This window comes from Rhincodon typus, chromosome 4 (assembly GCF_021869965.1).
Source record: "Rhincodon typus isolate 14 chromosome 4, sRhiTyp1.1, whole genome shotgun sequence".
Taxonomy (NCBI): domain Eukaryota; kingdom Metazoa; phylum Chordata; class Chondrichthyes; order Orectolobiformes; family Rhincodontidae; genus Rhincodon; species Rhincodon typus.
The window spans coordinates 81,797,877-81,815,129 of NC_063335.1; the positions used below are offsets into that span (position 1 = coordinate 81,797,877).

General features: G+C 41.6%; 1 protein-coding gene across 3 annotated transcripts in view; it reads left to right on the top strand.

The window, feature by feature from the left end:
• The first annotated feature begins 388 nt into the window (after nucleotides 1-388).
• The window catches only part of osgin2 (oxidative stress induced growth inhibitor family member 2), a 33,129-nt gene continuing 16,264 nt past the window's right edge, over nucleotides 389-17,253 (top strand). The window contains exons 1-5 of one of the 3 annotated variants that reach the window (XM_048595591.1): nucleotides 389-608; nucleotides 2,352-2,409; nucleotides 7,399-7,534; nucleotides 15,616-15,752; nucleotides 16,809-17,000. In XM_048595591.1, coding sequence (XP_048451548.1) covers nucleotides 7,468-7,534; nucleotides 15,616-15,752; nucleotides 16,809-17,000 — 396 coding nt within the window. In that variant the 5' untranslated portion in view covers nucleotides 389-608; nucleotides 2,352-2,409; nucleotides 7,399-7,467. Of the gene's footprint in view, nucleotides 609-2,351; nucleotides 2,410-7,398; nucleotides 7,535-15,615; nucleotides 15,753-16,808; nucleotides 17,001-17,253 lie in introns of those variants that run through there. The other 2 variants (XM_020510390.2, XM_048595592.1) reach the window with 2 other exon arrangements.

Below are 17,253 nucleotides of genomic sequence, written 5' to 3' on the forward strand. Positions count from 1 at the left end.
AGTTTTTTTTTCCAACATCGGTCCTAACACGACCTTCTGCAGCTATCAAATTTTCCTTGGTCATGTCTCTCTGTGAAGTGCCTTGGAGCATTTTTATTACATAGGTGCTGTGTAAATGTAAGTTGCTATGGTTTTACACTCAAAAGTATAAATTCCTGAAGGAGGATTCAAAATAACTAAATGCTAACTTCAGTTTGCTTTGTACAGAACGGTGCCCTGGCCTGCAACCAACACTCCGGTTAACTAGAAAGCAAGTGTGCTTCAGAATTTCTTCCTATACAATCTGCCATCTCGAACACTTGTGCCAAATAAGTTTCCTGACTTGGGTTCGATTATTTTAAATAGTGGATCAGCGAAAATTACAACCAGGACTCCGCCTCCAGCCGTGCTGCACTGACATAGCGAGCAGGAAACACGAAAGAAATGCTTCGGGTTTCTTCATATACAAACCGTGCTGGATGAGCCTGCCGATTAGAAAGAGAGAGCGCACTACAGTCCTCCTGACTGCAGGATCCCTGGTCAGGCGTCTCCATACCTGGCGCAAGGGCTGGAGCAGTGTACGGTCCTGAACTTCTTTTACCGACAATTCAAGAAATCCAATCGATCGGGTCAGTTGAATCAAACTTTTCATTTCTTCATGCCTGAGCTGCTGCTATTTTGCAGAACAGGACTAATCAGTGGATTATTTTGCATGATACTTGCTTCGGGATAATATTAATGCAGGTTTTAGAAAGTTTATTTTTTAGTAAGGTCATTTAAATTTTCTTTAGTCCATGCAAAAAGATATGCGGATTAATTGGTTTCTTAGACATGCAGTGCCATAGACAGACAAAGGCGAGAGACCCGGGGTCTGGCACCTCCTGCACCCCCCCCCCCCCCCACTTGAATCAGGACGCGACCATGACCCCCCCGGTAATAAGCAGGTGATTACTGCAGTGTGAGGTCTTAGAGCAAACACCCCACACCAACCCGAACGGGTTCGCTCCATAACGGGATGTTTGTGTCAAAATATTGCATGACCTGCCTCACCGAGTTTTACATTCAGATTTTACAAGTTTGTGCATTTGCAAGCCTTTTTTGTACGAACAGCCTGCGTAATTTTGTGACTTTTTCGTTTTACTGCAGACACACACACATACTAAAATAAATACTACCAGGTTTTAAAATGTAATAAAATGAAGACCCTTTACTTACCCTTCTATTTTAAATTCCTCCTTCTATCCCCTATGCTGTACTTTCACATTTTTAAATGCATCCGCTTCTAACCTGAACTTTCCTTACTTTTCATCCAGTGCCTCCCAATTTGGAAAAATAGCCTCTGACTAGTTATAAAAGTATTACCAAGATTGCCTCACAGACATAGTGATGTTTAATATTGCTGTATAGTCTCAATCAACAATGGGTGTGATTTCCGAGCCCAAAAGTCAAGATGGCAAATACAGAATGAGTTACTTGGTCTGCAGTATTTATGGTGTAATAATTTCTAGGCAGGGTAACTCAACAGTTTAGCAGTAATTGCTAGAATAATGCAATCAAAATAGTGTAGTGTAGGTACTGTGTCTCAGTTTTTTTCAATTCTTTTAGTAATGACAAAAAGCGTCCATATGTAGTTACATTGCCTCAGTTATTAAAGGGTTAACTAGGGCACAGACCACCTTGATGCTAGAATTTAATAATTCTGCATCAGTTCAAATTCGCATTACAATTTCAGCAGATCAGAATGAGATATTGCTCAAGCTCTTCATCATCACCACTTAATGCTATTTAAAGTTCTAGCAAGAAAGTAAACTAAATCAGTAAAGCGGGAGCCCCAGAGCAATATTTCTGTTGGTGTCACAGTATTATACAAGACAGTTGATAGCACAGATAAAAGAATTGCTGAGCACATGGAAGCGTGATTGAAAAAGGATTATTGCTGGTGCAGAATAAGAGCTTGAAATGATGAACAATGTAGATTTAGGCATGCATAAAAATAACTGACTGCCAGAGTGTATTAAATACTTGCAAATGTTTTTATGTGAGTTAATTGTCCTCTATGTGAGTTCAGCACTGTGTAAACACACAGCTGCCATGAAGTTCATTATATATGTCCACAGATGCTAGCCATTGTTTAGATCTCATACCATTTCTGATCAATGGGAACAATGTTTACTTATGCAGCATTGTAACATTGAGCGTACAATCACACTCTACAGCCCAGTAATAGCTGCAATACTCTGGGAAATGAGATGTTTCAAATACTTGAGCTTCAGCTTAATGGTTCTGAGAAAAGTCTTTCTTCATTGAAAACTCAGATTTGTAAAGCAATATATTTCTCTCAGAAATATCTCAAAGTATTCCATACACACCAGGTGCGATCCTGTTCTCCCAGAGATGCTGAGCTTGGAACCAAGAAGGCTTCTTATTTAGGTGAGTTGATGGAGTACCAAAATCATGGTGGCTTTCCGCCTCCACTGAAATTAACTTCAGCATGGTAAGGTCCATTATTACCAATTGATAAAAGGCAATCAGTGCTCAACTGAGAAACCGGACCCAGGAAAGGGAGATCTCACTGAGAATCACTGCCTGACCTTGCCTCTATCACTTGTGCTCCTCTTTCTCCTTGAATTCTAACCCCACATACACTCCTCTCCCTTACCTCACATTTTGGTCCTCCATAACAGTGTTCTGCTGGCAAAACCTGTGGCCTCCTTCCTTCTTGGTGCTGAGGCAGACAGGACGTCAGTCACTGATGTCTTAATTCTAGGCAATGGTCTGTCGATGGCCTTGCCAATGCCAGATTGCCTAGCCTTAAGGAGACAATGTGGGTCTCTTGCTGGCTTTTCAGTCAGTTGATGAGACCCCCCTGTATCCTCAACATGCTCAATTTTTTGTTTACAGTACATTGTTATGCTGTAGACAACAAGATTAATGACCTGAGACAACAAGGTGCAGGGCTGGATGAACACAGCAGGCCAAGCAGCATCATAGGAGCAGAGAGGCTGACGTTTCGGGCCTAGACCCTTCATCAGAAAAGGGGGAGGGGAAGGGGGTTTTGAAATAAATAGGGAGAGAGTGGGAGGCGGATAGAAGAGGGATGGAGGAGAGGATAGGTGGAGAAGAAACAAACAGGTCGAAGAGGCGGGGATGGGGCCAGGAAAGGTGAGTGTAGGTAGGGAGTTAGGAAGGGGATAGGTCAGTCCAGGGAGGACGGACAGGTCAAGGGGGCGGGATGAGGTTGGTCGGTAGGAGATGGAGGTGCGGCTTGAGGTGGGAGGAGGGGATAGGTGGGAGGAAGAACAGGTTAGGGAGGCAGGGACGAGCTGGACTGGTTTTGGGATGCGGTAGGGGGAGGGGAGATTTTGAAACTTGTGAAATCCACATTGATACCATTGGGCTGCAGGGTTCCCAAGCGGAATATGAGTTGCTGTTCCTGCAACCTTCGGGTGGCATCGTTGTGGCACTGCAGGAGGCCCAGGATGGACATGTCGTCTGAGGAATGGGAGGGGGAGTTGAAATGGTTCGCGACTGGGAGGTGCAGTTGTTTATTGCGAACCGAGCGTAGGTGTTCTGCAAAGCGGTCCCCGAGCCTCCGCTTGGTTTCCCCGATGTAGAGGAAGCCACACCGGGTACAGCGGATGCAGTATACCACATTGGCAGATGTGCAGGTGAACATCTGCTTGATGTGGAAAGTCTTCTTGGGGCCTGGGATGGGGGTGAGGGAGGAGGTATGGGGGCAGGTGTAGCACTTCCTGCGGTTGCAGGGAAAAGTGCCGGGTGTGGTGGAGCTGGAGGGGGGTGTGGAGCGGACAAGGGAGTCACGGAGAGAGTTGTCCCTCCGGAAAGCAGATAAAGGTGGGGAGGGAAAGATGTCTTTGGTGGTGGGGTCGGATTGCAGATGGCGGAAGTGTCGGAGGATGATGCGTTGGATCCGGAGGTTGGTGGGGTGGTACGTGAGGACGAGGGGGATTCTTTTTTGGTTCTTATTGCGTGGATGGGGTGTGAGGGATGAGGTGCGGGAGATGTGGGAGACACGGTTGAGGGCGTTCTCGACCACCGAGGGGGGGAAGTTACGGTCCTTGAAAAACGAGGACAACTGAGATGTACGGGAGTGGAATGCCTCATCCTGGGAGCAGATGCGGCGGAGGCGAAGGAATTGGGAATAGGGGATAGCATTTTTGCAGGAAGGTGGGTGGGAGGAGGAGTATTCTAGGTAGCTGTGGGAGTCGGTGGGCTTGAAATGAATATCGGTTTCTAGGTGGTTGCCCAATATGGAGACAGAGAGGTCCAGGAAGGGGAGAGAGGTGTTAGATTAATGACCTATTATTTTCGGTGATGATGGATGGAAAAATGCTGGCCAATATATCAAGAACCACCTAAATTTCTTTCATACAGCATCATGTTACCCTCATTTTCCTGTACAAAGATCATGGTTTAACAACTCATATATGATTTTGGAAGCTTTTAATTATTGATGAGGTCCATGCCTGTTGCCAGCACATACTGAAAATTCAACCTGACGTGGTTGACTTCTGAGTAAAAAGAGAACTGAGAATATTAGAAATCTAAAATCAAGACAATTGCAGACATACAAATTTGTATATGAATGAGGAGCAGGAATAGGCTATTCAATAAGATTATTGCTGATCCAATTGTAACCTCAAACCCACATTCTGGCTTATGGTTGATGACCTTACACCCACTTATTTAACAAGGATCTGTCTATTTTTGCCTTAAACTATTTAAGAACTCAGCTTTCAACAGCTTCTCAAGAATGGAGTTTGAAGGACTCTTGACACCCTGTGAGAGAAGATTTTACTTCAACACCATTTTAATAGAAATAGTAATTCATTGTGACATGTATTTACGAAAATACAGTAAAATGTGTATAAGTCAACATAAGCCATTTTAATTACATAAATTATAAACAGCAATAAATCATACAAAGTTCGGACAAATTTCATTTTTTGTTCCATGCACGGCTTCTTGATTTACTAAGTAGCTACTGGACACTGCCACACTCCGGCAGCTGCCAAACCATTCCCTGAGGATGCAACACCAAGGAGGAAGCAGGCCCCACTGCCACAAACTGGACCCAGAACGTCGTGTCTGCTAGAGCTGCCTCATCACTGCCCATACTCCAGCTGCAGCCATAGCCAGGAGACTGTCCCAACTCTTGAGGATCAGGGCCCATCTCAAATTCCAAGAGCCAACTGACCAATTGACTCTTGATTTTTGAAGACAGATTCCCTAGTTCCACACTCTCCCATAAGGTGAAACGTCCTCTCCACATCCTATCTGTGAACCTCCTTCAGGATTTTACATGTTTGAGTCGTCATCTGTCAGTTTTCTGAACTCCAATGGATACATACCTTATCTGCCCAATTTTTCCTTGTAGGACAACCCCAAACCCCACTCCCCCCACTACAGGAATTACTTTAGTCGACCTTTCTAAAACTGTCTGTAATACAGTTACATCCTGTAAATAAGGTAATCAGCATTCTGTACTCTGAATGTCGTCTCACCCTGTATAACTGAAGCATAGCCTTCCTATTTTTGTATAAATGATAATATTCTCTTAGCTTTCCTCATTGTTTGCTGCATTTCAACACTAACCTTGTGCAATTTATGCATGAAGACACACAGATCCCTCTGCATCTGAGTTCTGTGATCGCTCACCATTCAGATAAATGCTTTTTTCTTATTCTTGTTATCAAAAAAGTTCACAATTTCCCAATTGTATGCAATTTACCACATCTTTGCCCACTCACTTAAGCTATGGATATCTTTTTGGGCCTCCTTCTATCCTCTTTGCAACTTACTTGCCTACTGCCCTTTGAGTCATCAGCAAAATTGGTAACCATACCTTCATCTAAGTCATATATATACATACGCACTGAGAACAGTTGAGGACCCAGCAGTGATGCCTGTGGCACACCACTTGTTGCATCTTTCTAACCAGGAAAAGACACATTTATGCTTACTCTCTGCCTTTTGTTAGCCAGCCAGTCTTCTATCCATGATAATATGCCACCCCTTACACTTCTGAGTTTTTATTTTCTAGAATAACATTTGACTTGACACTGTAGCATATGCCTTCTGGAAAACTAAATACAGTGCATTCATGATTTTTAAAAAATTTGTTCATGGGGTGTGGCAAGGCTTGCATTTATTGACCTGCCTGCATCCTAGAAATGTGTCTGTACTACAGTGACACGAAAGTACAATGTAGGTGGAGGAAGAGAAATAACTGCAAGGGATTCTTAGATTGCAGTGAAATTGTTGAGAATGTAGCTCGACAAGAACAGTCACACCCAGATGGATTACAAAAGATGGTATTGGACATTCTGGTGTGGTCAACAGTACTAAACGCTGTAAACAGGTCAGCCAGAAGAGAGTTATACATAGCATTGGTGAGACCATATTTTGAATACTAGTTGCAATTTTGGTGTTCTTATTTAAGGTTGGATGTAAGTGCATTGGAGCAGTTCAGAGGAGGTTTACTAAATTGACACCTGGATTAAATCAGTTGTCTTATGTTGTTAGGTTGGACAGCTGGGCTTTTTTACATCAGAGGTTATTGAGTGAGGGGCGTCTTAGTTCAAGTGTATATGATTCTGATGGTGAGGAGAGTGAATGTTGAAAATGGTGAATAGATTGTCAATCAAGTGGGCCACTTTAGCTTGGATGATGCTTTCAGATTTGTGAGGGTTCCTTATCGCCAGACTTGGTTAAATGCTACTTTGAAGTCATGGCAATAGCCCTCACTTCACATCTGGAATTTAACTCTTATGTCCACGCTTAGATCAAGGCTGTTATGAGGTTAGGAGCTGCGTGACCTTGGTGGAATCTAACCGGAGCATCAGTGAGCACTTTATTCCTTTGCAAGTACAACTTGATGGCACTATTGTTGATCCTTTCCACCACAATGATCATAAGTTGGACAGGTTGGATTTGTCCTGCTCTTTGCACAGGGCATACCTCAGTAAATTTCCATATTGTCAGTAGATTTCACTCTTGTAGTTGTTCTAGAATAGCTTGGCAAGTTCTGGAGCACAAATTTGCAGTACTATTGCAGGAATGTTTGTAGTATCCAGTGCCTTCAGGTTTTTCTTGATACTTTCTGCAATGAATTCAGTGATTGAAGACTGAGATCAGTGATGCTGACGGCATGATGGATCATCCACTCAGCCCCTTTGGCTGAAGATGGGTGCAAGTACTTCAGCACTGAAAGGATTGACATTGTAACGAATATAGATTGCAAATATATATTGCCACGCACTAATTTAGTTGAATCAAACTTGTTTTGACAGTGCAAGTTTGCACATGTGTGTAAAAGAATGTAGCTTACCCATTAAAGGAAGAAAATGCATCGATTGAAACATCTTAATTACTTTCACTTCATCTGAATTACAACAGATAAGCCTGGATACAGAAAATGAAACCATAGAAGCAGGACTACTTAGTTATTGTTTCAGAAAGATTGCAATGCCATTTCTGGAAGAAAGTACTCTACTTGGAGACCTCTCATTAAATATACCTGTCACAATTATAGGTAAGTTCCTTCTACCTTTCTAACATAAATATTCATAGTTGTTATGAATCTGTGCACACTACTATTCAGAAGTAATTGTGTATAAAGGTGTTCTACTCAGATTCAATTCAAATTTTATTTCCCATTGCAGCTACATTGCTTAAACATTTAAAAAAGACACATACAGATGTCAAATTAACAATGAAAAAGACTAATTATATCACAAAATCTGACTGATTAAATACATGTTAAAAACAATGTTATATACAAGCAATGAGACAACAAAATATATAATGTAAAAATAACAATAACATAAAGTATAATGCTTTAAAAAAAAAATGCTCGTTCTTTTGAATTCTCAAAATCCCTAAAATTGAAGTCCTCTTTCTATAAAAACACGAATAAATATATATAGGATGGGATGACTTTTAATTTGCTATGCAATAGTTCAGCACCATCACTGTTGCTGCATAACAGCCTTCAGCTTGATAGTCAGTTGGAATATCTGATTTTGATAGCTACCATATTGAGGACATCGAACCATACACCACTTATAGAACATAGAACATAGAACAGTACAGCACAGTACAGTCCCTTCGGCCCATGATGTTGTGCCGAACTTTCACCCTAATCCTAAGGTCTGTCTAACCTCCACCTCTACCTTATACTATCATCCATTTGTCTATCTAATAGCCGCTTAAATGCCCCTAATGAGGCCGACTCCACTACCCGCTCCGGCAATGCATTCCACGCCCCGACCATTCTCTGAGTAAAGAACCTACCTCTGATGTCTCCCCTATATCTACCTCCACTCACTTTAAAACTATGCCCCCTCGTAATAGCTACCTCCACCCTAGGAAAAAGTCTCTGGCTGTCTATCTATATCACTGATCATTTTGTACACCTCTATCAAGTCACCTCTCATCCTTCTTCGTTCTAAAGAGAAAAGCCATAGATCTCGCAACCTTTCCTTGTAAGACCTTCCCTCCATTCCAGGCAACATCCTGGTAAATCTCCTCCGCACCTTTTCCAATGCTTCCACATCTTTCCTGTAATGAGGTGACCAGAACTGGACACAATATCCAGATGTGGCCGAACCAGGCTTTTGTATAGCTGGAGCATAGCTTCACGGCTCTTGAACTCAATCCCTGAATTAATGAAAGCTAACACACCATACACGCCTTCTTAACAACTCTATCCACCTGGGTGGCAACTTTCAGGGAACTGTGGACATGAACCCCAAGATCCCTCTGCTCCTCCACACTGCCAAGAATCTTTCCGTTAACGCTGTATTCTGCTTTCAAGTTTTTCCTTCCAAAATGAATTGCCTCACACTTTTCAGGGTTAAACTCCATCTGCCACTTTTCAGCCCAGCTCTGCATCCTATCAATGTCCCTTTGTAACCTAGAACAGCCCTCTGCATTGTCCACAACACGACCCACCTTCATATCATCTGCGAACTTACTAATCCACCCTTCCACTCCTTCATCCAAATCATGTACAAAAATCACAAATAGAAGAGGACCCAGAACAGATCCTTGTGGTACACCACTCGTAACTGAGCACCATGTTGAATATTTTCCATTCACTACCACCCTTTGTCTTCTAAGGGCCAGCCAATTCTGAATCCAATCTGCCACATTTCCTCCTATCCCATGCCTCCTTACCTTCTGCATGAGCCTACCATGGGGAACCTAATCAAACGCCTTAGTTAAATCCATGTATACCACATCCACTGCTCTACCTTCATCCACGTGTTTGGTCACCTCTTCAAAGAACTCAATAAGGTTTGTGAGGCATGATCTATCCCTCACAAATCCATGCTGACTATCACTAATCAAACTGTGCCTTTCCAAGTGATCATAAATCCTATCTCTCAGAGCCCTTTCCAATAATTTGCCCACCACTGATGTAAGACTAACTGGCCTGTAATTTCCGGGGTTATCCTTATTCCCTTTTTTGAACAAGGGAATGACGTTTGCCTCTCTCCAATCTTCCGGCATTATACCTGTGGACAGTGAGGACGAAAAGATCATCGCCAAAGGTCCTGCGATCTCTTCCCTCGCTTCCCATAGAATCCTTGGATAAATCCCATCAGGATAAATCCCTATCTTCAACTTCCTCAAAATTCCTTGCACATTTTCCTTACTAACAGCAACCTCCTCTAGCCTACCAGCCTGTTTCACACTGTCCTCCTCTACAACTAGATCCCTCTCAGTTGTGAATACCGAAGAAAAGTAATCATTAAGGACCTCTCCTGTCTCTTTCAGCTCTGAGCACGAATTCCCTTTACAATCCTTGATCGGCCCTACCCTTTCTCGGGTTATTATCTTATTCCTTACGTATGTGTAAACAGCCTTGGAGTTTTCCTTGATCCTATCTGCCAAGGTTTTCTCATGCCCCCTTATAGCTCTCCTAAGCCCTTTCTTCAGCTCCTTCCTGGATAACTTGTATCCCTCTGGAGCCTTTTCTGTTCCTTGTTTCCTAAACCTTACATAAGCATCCTTCTTCCTCTTAACCAGTCGTTCGACCTCTCTTGAGAACCAAGGCTCCCTCACTTGACCGCATCTTCCCTGCCTGCTAGGGACAAACATTTAGAGCACACGCAGTATGCATTCCTTAAACAATCTCCACTTTTCAATAGTGCGCTTCCCTGACAGCATCTGTTCCCATTTTATGTTACCCAGTTCTTGCCTAACAGAATTGTAATTACCCTTCCCACAATTATAAACCCTATCCTGCTGTATGTACTTATCCTTTTCCATGACTGTTGTAAAAGTAACAGAGATATGATTGCTATCGCCAAAATGCTCTCCTACCAACAGGTCTAACACTTGGCCCGGTTCATTGCCAAGCACCAAATCCAAAGTGGCCTCTCCTCGTGTTGGTCTATCTACACACTGTGTCAAGAATCCTTCCTGAATGCATTGGACAAAATCCTCTCCATCTAAACTATTACAACTAAAAAGTTTCCAATCAATATTTGAAAAGTTGAAGTCACCCATGACTACAACCCTGTGACTTCTGCACCTTTCCAGTATCTGCCTCCCAATCCGCTCCTCCACTTCTCTGCAACTATTAGGGGGTCTGTAGAAAACCCCCAACAAAGTGACTGCTCCTTCGTTATTTCGGACCTCAACCCAAACTGACTCTGTAGACATATCATTCTCGAACTGCCTTTCAGTAGCTGCTATACTAGCCCTGACTAGCAACGCCACTCCCCCACCTCTTTTACCACCCTCCCTATTTCTTTTAAAGCATCTAAATCCCACAACTTCCAACAACCATTCCTGTCCCTGAGTTATCCAAGTTTCTGTAATGGCCACAACATCGTAGTTCCAAGTACTGACCCATGCTCTAAGTTCATCCGCCTTATTTCCGATACTTCTAGCATTGAAGAATACACACCTCAAACCATCTCTGTGTCCACAATTACGCTCCATCGACCACATTTCTTTATTAACAACCTCACTCCCTGTTGTGTCTGTTGGAAGGCTGAATACCTCATCCTCTGAATTACAAATCCGGTTCCCTACTCCCTGCCAATTTAGTTTAAAACATTCTGTATAGCTCGAGCAAACCTCCCTCCCAGGATATCCCTGACAGCATCTGTTCCCGTTTTATGTTACCCAGTTCTTGCCTAACAGAATTGTAATTATCCTTCCCCCAATTATAAACCTTATCCTGCTGTATGTACCTATCCTTTTCCATGACTATTGTAAAAGTAACAGAGTTATGATTGCTATCGCCAAAATGCTCTCCTACCAACAGGTCTAACACTTGGCCCGGTTCATTGCCAAGCACCAAATCCAAAGTGGCCTCTCCTTGTGTTGGTTCAGATGGAACCCGTCCTTACTGTACAGGTCCCACCTTCCCCAGAATGTGCTCCAATTATCCACATAATGGAAGCCCTCCCTCCTACACCAGCCCTGTAGCCACATGTTTAGCTGCACTCTGTCCCTGTTTGTTACCTTGTTATCACTTGTTCTGCTATGGCTGCAGCAGTTCTTTTCCCCAAGTGTGAAGAATCACCAAGTTATGTATCATATTGCTATTTGTGGGATCTTGCTGTGTGCAGAATGTCTCTGTATCTTGCCACATCAGTAACTAATTATAAAGTAATTCTTCAGCTGTGACTCCAAGTAAGTATAAATGGAGTGTCTAAAAGGTGATATCAAAGTGCGCATTCTTATTTATCAGCTTTTGTTGAGTGCTGACAGTTTAACTTTTAAATCAGAACAGAATCTACTTCCAGTCAGATTCTAGAAACATGAGCAGCTGTGTCACAGGGAAAATTATACTGTTAAAAGATGCTCTCCTTCAGATGAAATGCTAAATAGAAGCCCTGTCTGTCATCTCAGGTGGGAGATAAACATCCCAATTGAAAGAAGAACAGGAATGTTGTTGTTAGGATATGATGGCTAAATTGGCTGTAGCATTATTTCAAGTATAACATTTCAAAATTACTTAACTGTAAAGTTCATTTGAATGACCCAAGGTGCTGAGGTGTCAATTTTGTTGTATTGCTTTAAAATGTGGGAGAATGAGTTAACTGTTCTCTTCTGTAGATGCATAACATATTTTCATTATTATTTGAGAACCTTGGTTCTAAGCTGGAGAACACAAGTTTTAGTTTTTCAGTTCTATGAAGATCTGACCTGTTTATTTTTTGAAGTTACAAAGTCATTTTGAACATTGACTTCAATGAAGAATTTACAAGAAATCATGTGATTTCAACTAAATGACCAACAAGCCACCTGGGGAGATGATTGCTAAGGCTTTTGCTGACTTCAGACAGAGAGGAGCCAGTAGCAGGCAGAGACAGGGAAGAGGTCCACAACAGCACCTGTGCTGTTATTAGCAGCCTTGAAGCAGTTAGGGGTTGGGAGAAGTTCTGCAGAGCTTAAAATTCAGTCAGAAGTAAGCTCCAGAAACAGATCCTGTGCATATGTTAGAGAAGGAGACATACTATAAGGCAGTTGAAGACATGAGTTTAGGAAATCCTGTGTGAAATAATAGAGTTTTTACAGCTTGAAAAGAGGCTCTTCAGCCTATCGAGTCTATACTAGTCATTAAACAGCTGCCTGTTCTAATCTCATTTTCCAGCTCTTGCTCCATAGCCTTGTATACTATGGCATTTTGAGTGCTCTTCTAAATAGTACTTAACAGTGGGTTCCTGCTTCTACCATCCTTTAGTGAATTCCACATACTCATAACCCTCTGGATGAAACAAATCTTTCCTCAAATCTCCTCAAAACCTTCTTCTCTGTACTTTAAAACTGTAACCCTACTCCTAAGGGGAAAGGTTTCAACCTAACCACCCTGTCTCTGCCCCTTAGAACTTTGTACAACTCAACCACCTCCATGCCCTCTCCACCTTCTCTGCTCTAAGGTAAATAATCCCAGTCTATCTACTCTCTCTTCGTAGCTGAGTCACTCCAGCTCAGGCAACATCCTGATGAATCTCTTCTGCTCCATATTTAATATATTCACATCCTAGCTATAGTGTGGTGTCCTGAACTGCACTCAGTACTCCAGCTGTGGCCTAACTAACATTCTATATACAACTCCCTTATAACTTCCTTGCTGTTGTATTCAAGACTTCTGCAATACTACCATCAGCTTGAAGAGAAAAAGCTCTATTGTTGTTGCTTTTAACAATCAGTTATTTATAAACTTACCATATAGGTTATACCATAAACCATTCACTATTAGAATCCTTATTCTATCAATTTTCAATCTCTTAGATCCTGTGAGAATTTGTGCCCTACTGGAGAAACAACGGAAAACTTATTATGTTTTTCTCACGTTAATTGAATAACGTAAAAATTGTGACAGTGGCTTCTGTCAGGCCCTCTCGGTATTGCTACACTACCAGATTTTGCAGGGGATAATTTTAATGCAAATTGACCTGCTGAAAAATGATAAGATTGAAACAGTTTCTTCTTTTAGATAGTGTCTGTTTTTAATTTTCATTTCTATCAATGGAAATTAAGATCAGTTCGGATGTATAGTAGATGTTTGATCTGAACTAGTTAGTTTCCTGCAGGATGGTTTGGGTATAGGAAACAGGAAACTATAAATTTTATATAAGCATCAACTATAGTGATATGGATCTCTGCAAGGATAATATGGAAATCATATATGCAAATTATTTATAAAGGTTCCATCAGGTCATTTTGATTTGGTTTGATACATTAGTCTAAATATTGACTTCAACTAAAATAAAAGTTAGGTGAGATGCATAACAAGTTATGTAGGCCAGGACATCTCTGTAGGAGTTCCTCAGGGTATTGTCTTAGGCTGAACCATTTTTGATTGTTTTGTGAATGACTTTTCTTCCAACGTAAGGTCAGAAGTGGGGACGTTTGCTGATCATTACATGACTTTCACATTCACAATTCCTCAAATACTGAAGAAGTCCATTTCCACATACAGCAAGATGTGGACAATATCCATGTTTGGGCTGACAAATGCAAGTTATATTTGTGACATACAAGTGCCAGACAATGACCATCTCCAACAAGAGATTCTAACCATTTCTGTTTGACATTCAATGCAATTACCATCGCTGAATCCTCCACTAGAAACAAGCAGAGGGCTGAGAGGGGGAGGAGTGTTTACCATTGATCAAAAATTAGAGGTTAGATGTTAGGAATTTTGCAGCTAGTAACTGACCTTCTGATTCCCCAAAGCCAACAAGGCACAAGTTGGGAGTATGATGGAATACTCCTCACTTGCCTGGATGAGTGCAGCTCTAACAACACTCAAGAAGCTTGATACCATTCAAGACAAAGCAGCCTGCTTGATTGGTTTGGTGAGGAGGCAGTAGTGTAGAGGTAAAATCACTGTTTAAATAATTCAAAACCCCAGACCAATATCATCAGTTCAAATCCCATCATTGCAGATGGTGAAATTTGAATTTAATAAAATCAGGAATAGCGAGCTGAACTAATGCTCCCCATATAAACCTATATCAATTGTTGTATGAACTCATCTGGTTTGCTAATGTACTGTAGGGAAGGGGAACAGCTATCCTAACCTGGTGTGGCCTACATTTGACTCCAGATTCACAGCAATGTGGATGACTCTTAACTGCCCTCCCTACAATTAGGGATGAGCAATAAATGCTGGCCTAGCCAGAGACATCAATTCCTGTGTACAAATCAAACAAAACTTTTAAACAATGCACAACCTTGACGCAGCCTCACATTCAATATTATGGCCAATCGAGGGACACATTTTATTTAAAATGGTGTAAATTGTTTGACTGAAAATATCTTTGGAAATCAGTTGATCTTGCATTCAAAGCTTGTCAGCTGTTGCCTTCACAAATTAAGGGTAAACTACATTTTGTAGAATCCCTACAGTGTGGAAGCAGGCCATTCAGGTCCACAGTGACCCTCCAAAGAGCATCCCACTCAGACCCACCCCCTATTCTATCCTTGCATTTCCCATCCTAGACACTATGGGCGATTTAGCAGAGCCAAATCCAACTCACCTACACATCGTTGGACTGGAAGAGGAAACCAGAGCACCCTGAGGAAATCCACGTAGACACAGAGAGAATATGCAAACACCACGCAGACAGTCGCCCAAGGCTAGACTTGAACCCAGGTCCCTGGTGCTGTGAGGCAGCAGTGCTAGCCACTGAGTCACCATGCCACCCAATTTGTATGAGTAGCCTGGCCTGGATTAGTATTTATTTTAAATAGATGAATCCTTGATTATATAGAAAGTTTAATTGTTTTTACAGTTAAACCACAAACAAGTTCTTTTGCATTTATATTCTTGTTGTTGATCTAATTTAAGATTTTGAACAATTAAAAGTTATTTGAAGATGTCAATCTGGAAAGTCTTTTGGGGTTATTTTAAATTAACCTACTTGGCACGAAAACTGTCATGTTTCACATTTTACACAATTTTACATTCTGTTAACTTTGATGCAGAGTAAAATCATAAGGCATTAAATATGTGGCTTAGCCACACTGATCACCTACAAACTATTGGGTGGGTTAAATTAATCTGGTTTCATTTTTTCTTAAACTTGTCTTTAGAAACATTATATCTACATAACAATGTTACTAAAATCATTAATCCAGGAAATGGTCCTTCTGGAATATGTCTTTCCTATCTGCTCTCTGGATATAGGCCATACATGGCACCAGGAGCTGTCCATCCAAATCCAATCCTTCATGGCAAGCTGGAAGAAGGAAGGCATCTTTCTGTTGTAGATCAGGTCAGTGTGATGTCAGCATTTTGTGCATTTGTACATTAAATTGCATTTCTGTTTAGTTTAGTTCTCTTAAGTCTACTGGAATTGTGATAATAACATTGAGCTAGTAACCCAGAACCTCAGACTAATGTTCTGGGGGCACGGGTTTGTATTCCACCATGGCAGATGGTTACGTTTGAATTCAATAAAATACTGGAATTAAAAGCTAGCCTTATGGTCACCATATAACTATTGTTGATTGTCATAAAAACCCATTTGTTTCACTGATGTTACTTAGTGAAGGAAATCTGCCATCCTTACCTGGTCTGGCCTACATATGAGTCCAGAACCACAGCAATGTGGTTCACTCTTAGGGATGAGCAATAAATGCTGGCCAACCAGTGATGCCCTCATCCCAAATATGAGAAAAACATTGGTTTTAATTTAAGGAGCATTTCAAATGGAACTACAAGGCCGAATGTGACCCCCTTCCTGAATTGTAGAGGTATGGAACTCCCTGAGCTTGACCACACCAAGTGACTGACTGACAGTGTCCAATCCCAAGCCCAAGTCCTTGGATTGACAGTGGTGTCTGCCCTTAACTTACAATGCTGGAACCCAGGACTGAAGAATGTCTACCTAGACTTGACTGAGGACTACTCCCCTCAGATGTTGAGATGTGGCTGCATGCTTGAAGCATGTACAATGTGTTGGCAGTACATGGCTGGCACATGGTGCAGTTATAACACTGACGTTACATGATGCCATAGAGCAACAATTACCAATTTCAAGGGCAACTAGTGATGGCCAATAAATGTTGGCCCATCTAACAATGCTTACATCCCATGAATGAATAAGAAACATTAACCTTGATATGGAGTGAGAGAAGACTAGTTATCACTGGTTATATTTCTTGGTCCTGGCCATAAATTGATTAGCAGAGACTTTAATATTCGACAAAGGAGAAGTTATGAGGAGAATGTGGCAGAGTATATTATGAATAATTGTATAAGAATAAATAACAACATGCCATTATCTCAGGGCTCTTACTAATGATTAATGTCACATTCCCTCTTACAGGATCTGGGATATTTATCTGAAGGTCTTGAAGGCAGGTCATCCAACCCTGTGGCCCTTCTCTTCGATACCCTTCTTCACCCTGATGCAGACATTAGGTTTGACCATCCATCAGTCCTACAGTGGAAGCTAGAAAAACACAAGTGCATTCCTCATTTGGTGCTGGGGAGAGGTCTGCCTGGTGGTGCATGGCATGTTAGTATCTTATTTCCTGTGCAACATAATATGTTATGGAAATTGAATGATGATTATATACCCTAATGAGAGTGGAAGATAATTGCTTAGGTTACAATGGGAATATAGCGAATGAGTAGATTTTATAAGTTAGCATTCCTCGCACAGAAGTTCACACAAAAGTTTTGTGATAATTTGATTACTGTTTTATTATTTATTTGATCTCATGCATTTTTTTAAACATTAGTGCTATCTGGACTATGGTCGCTCATAT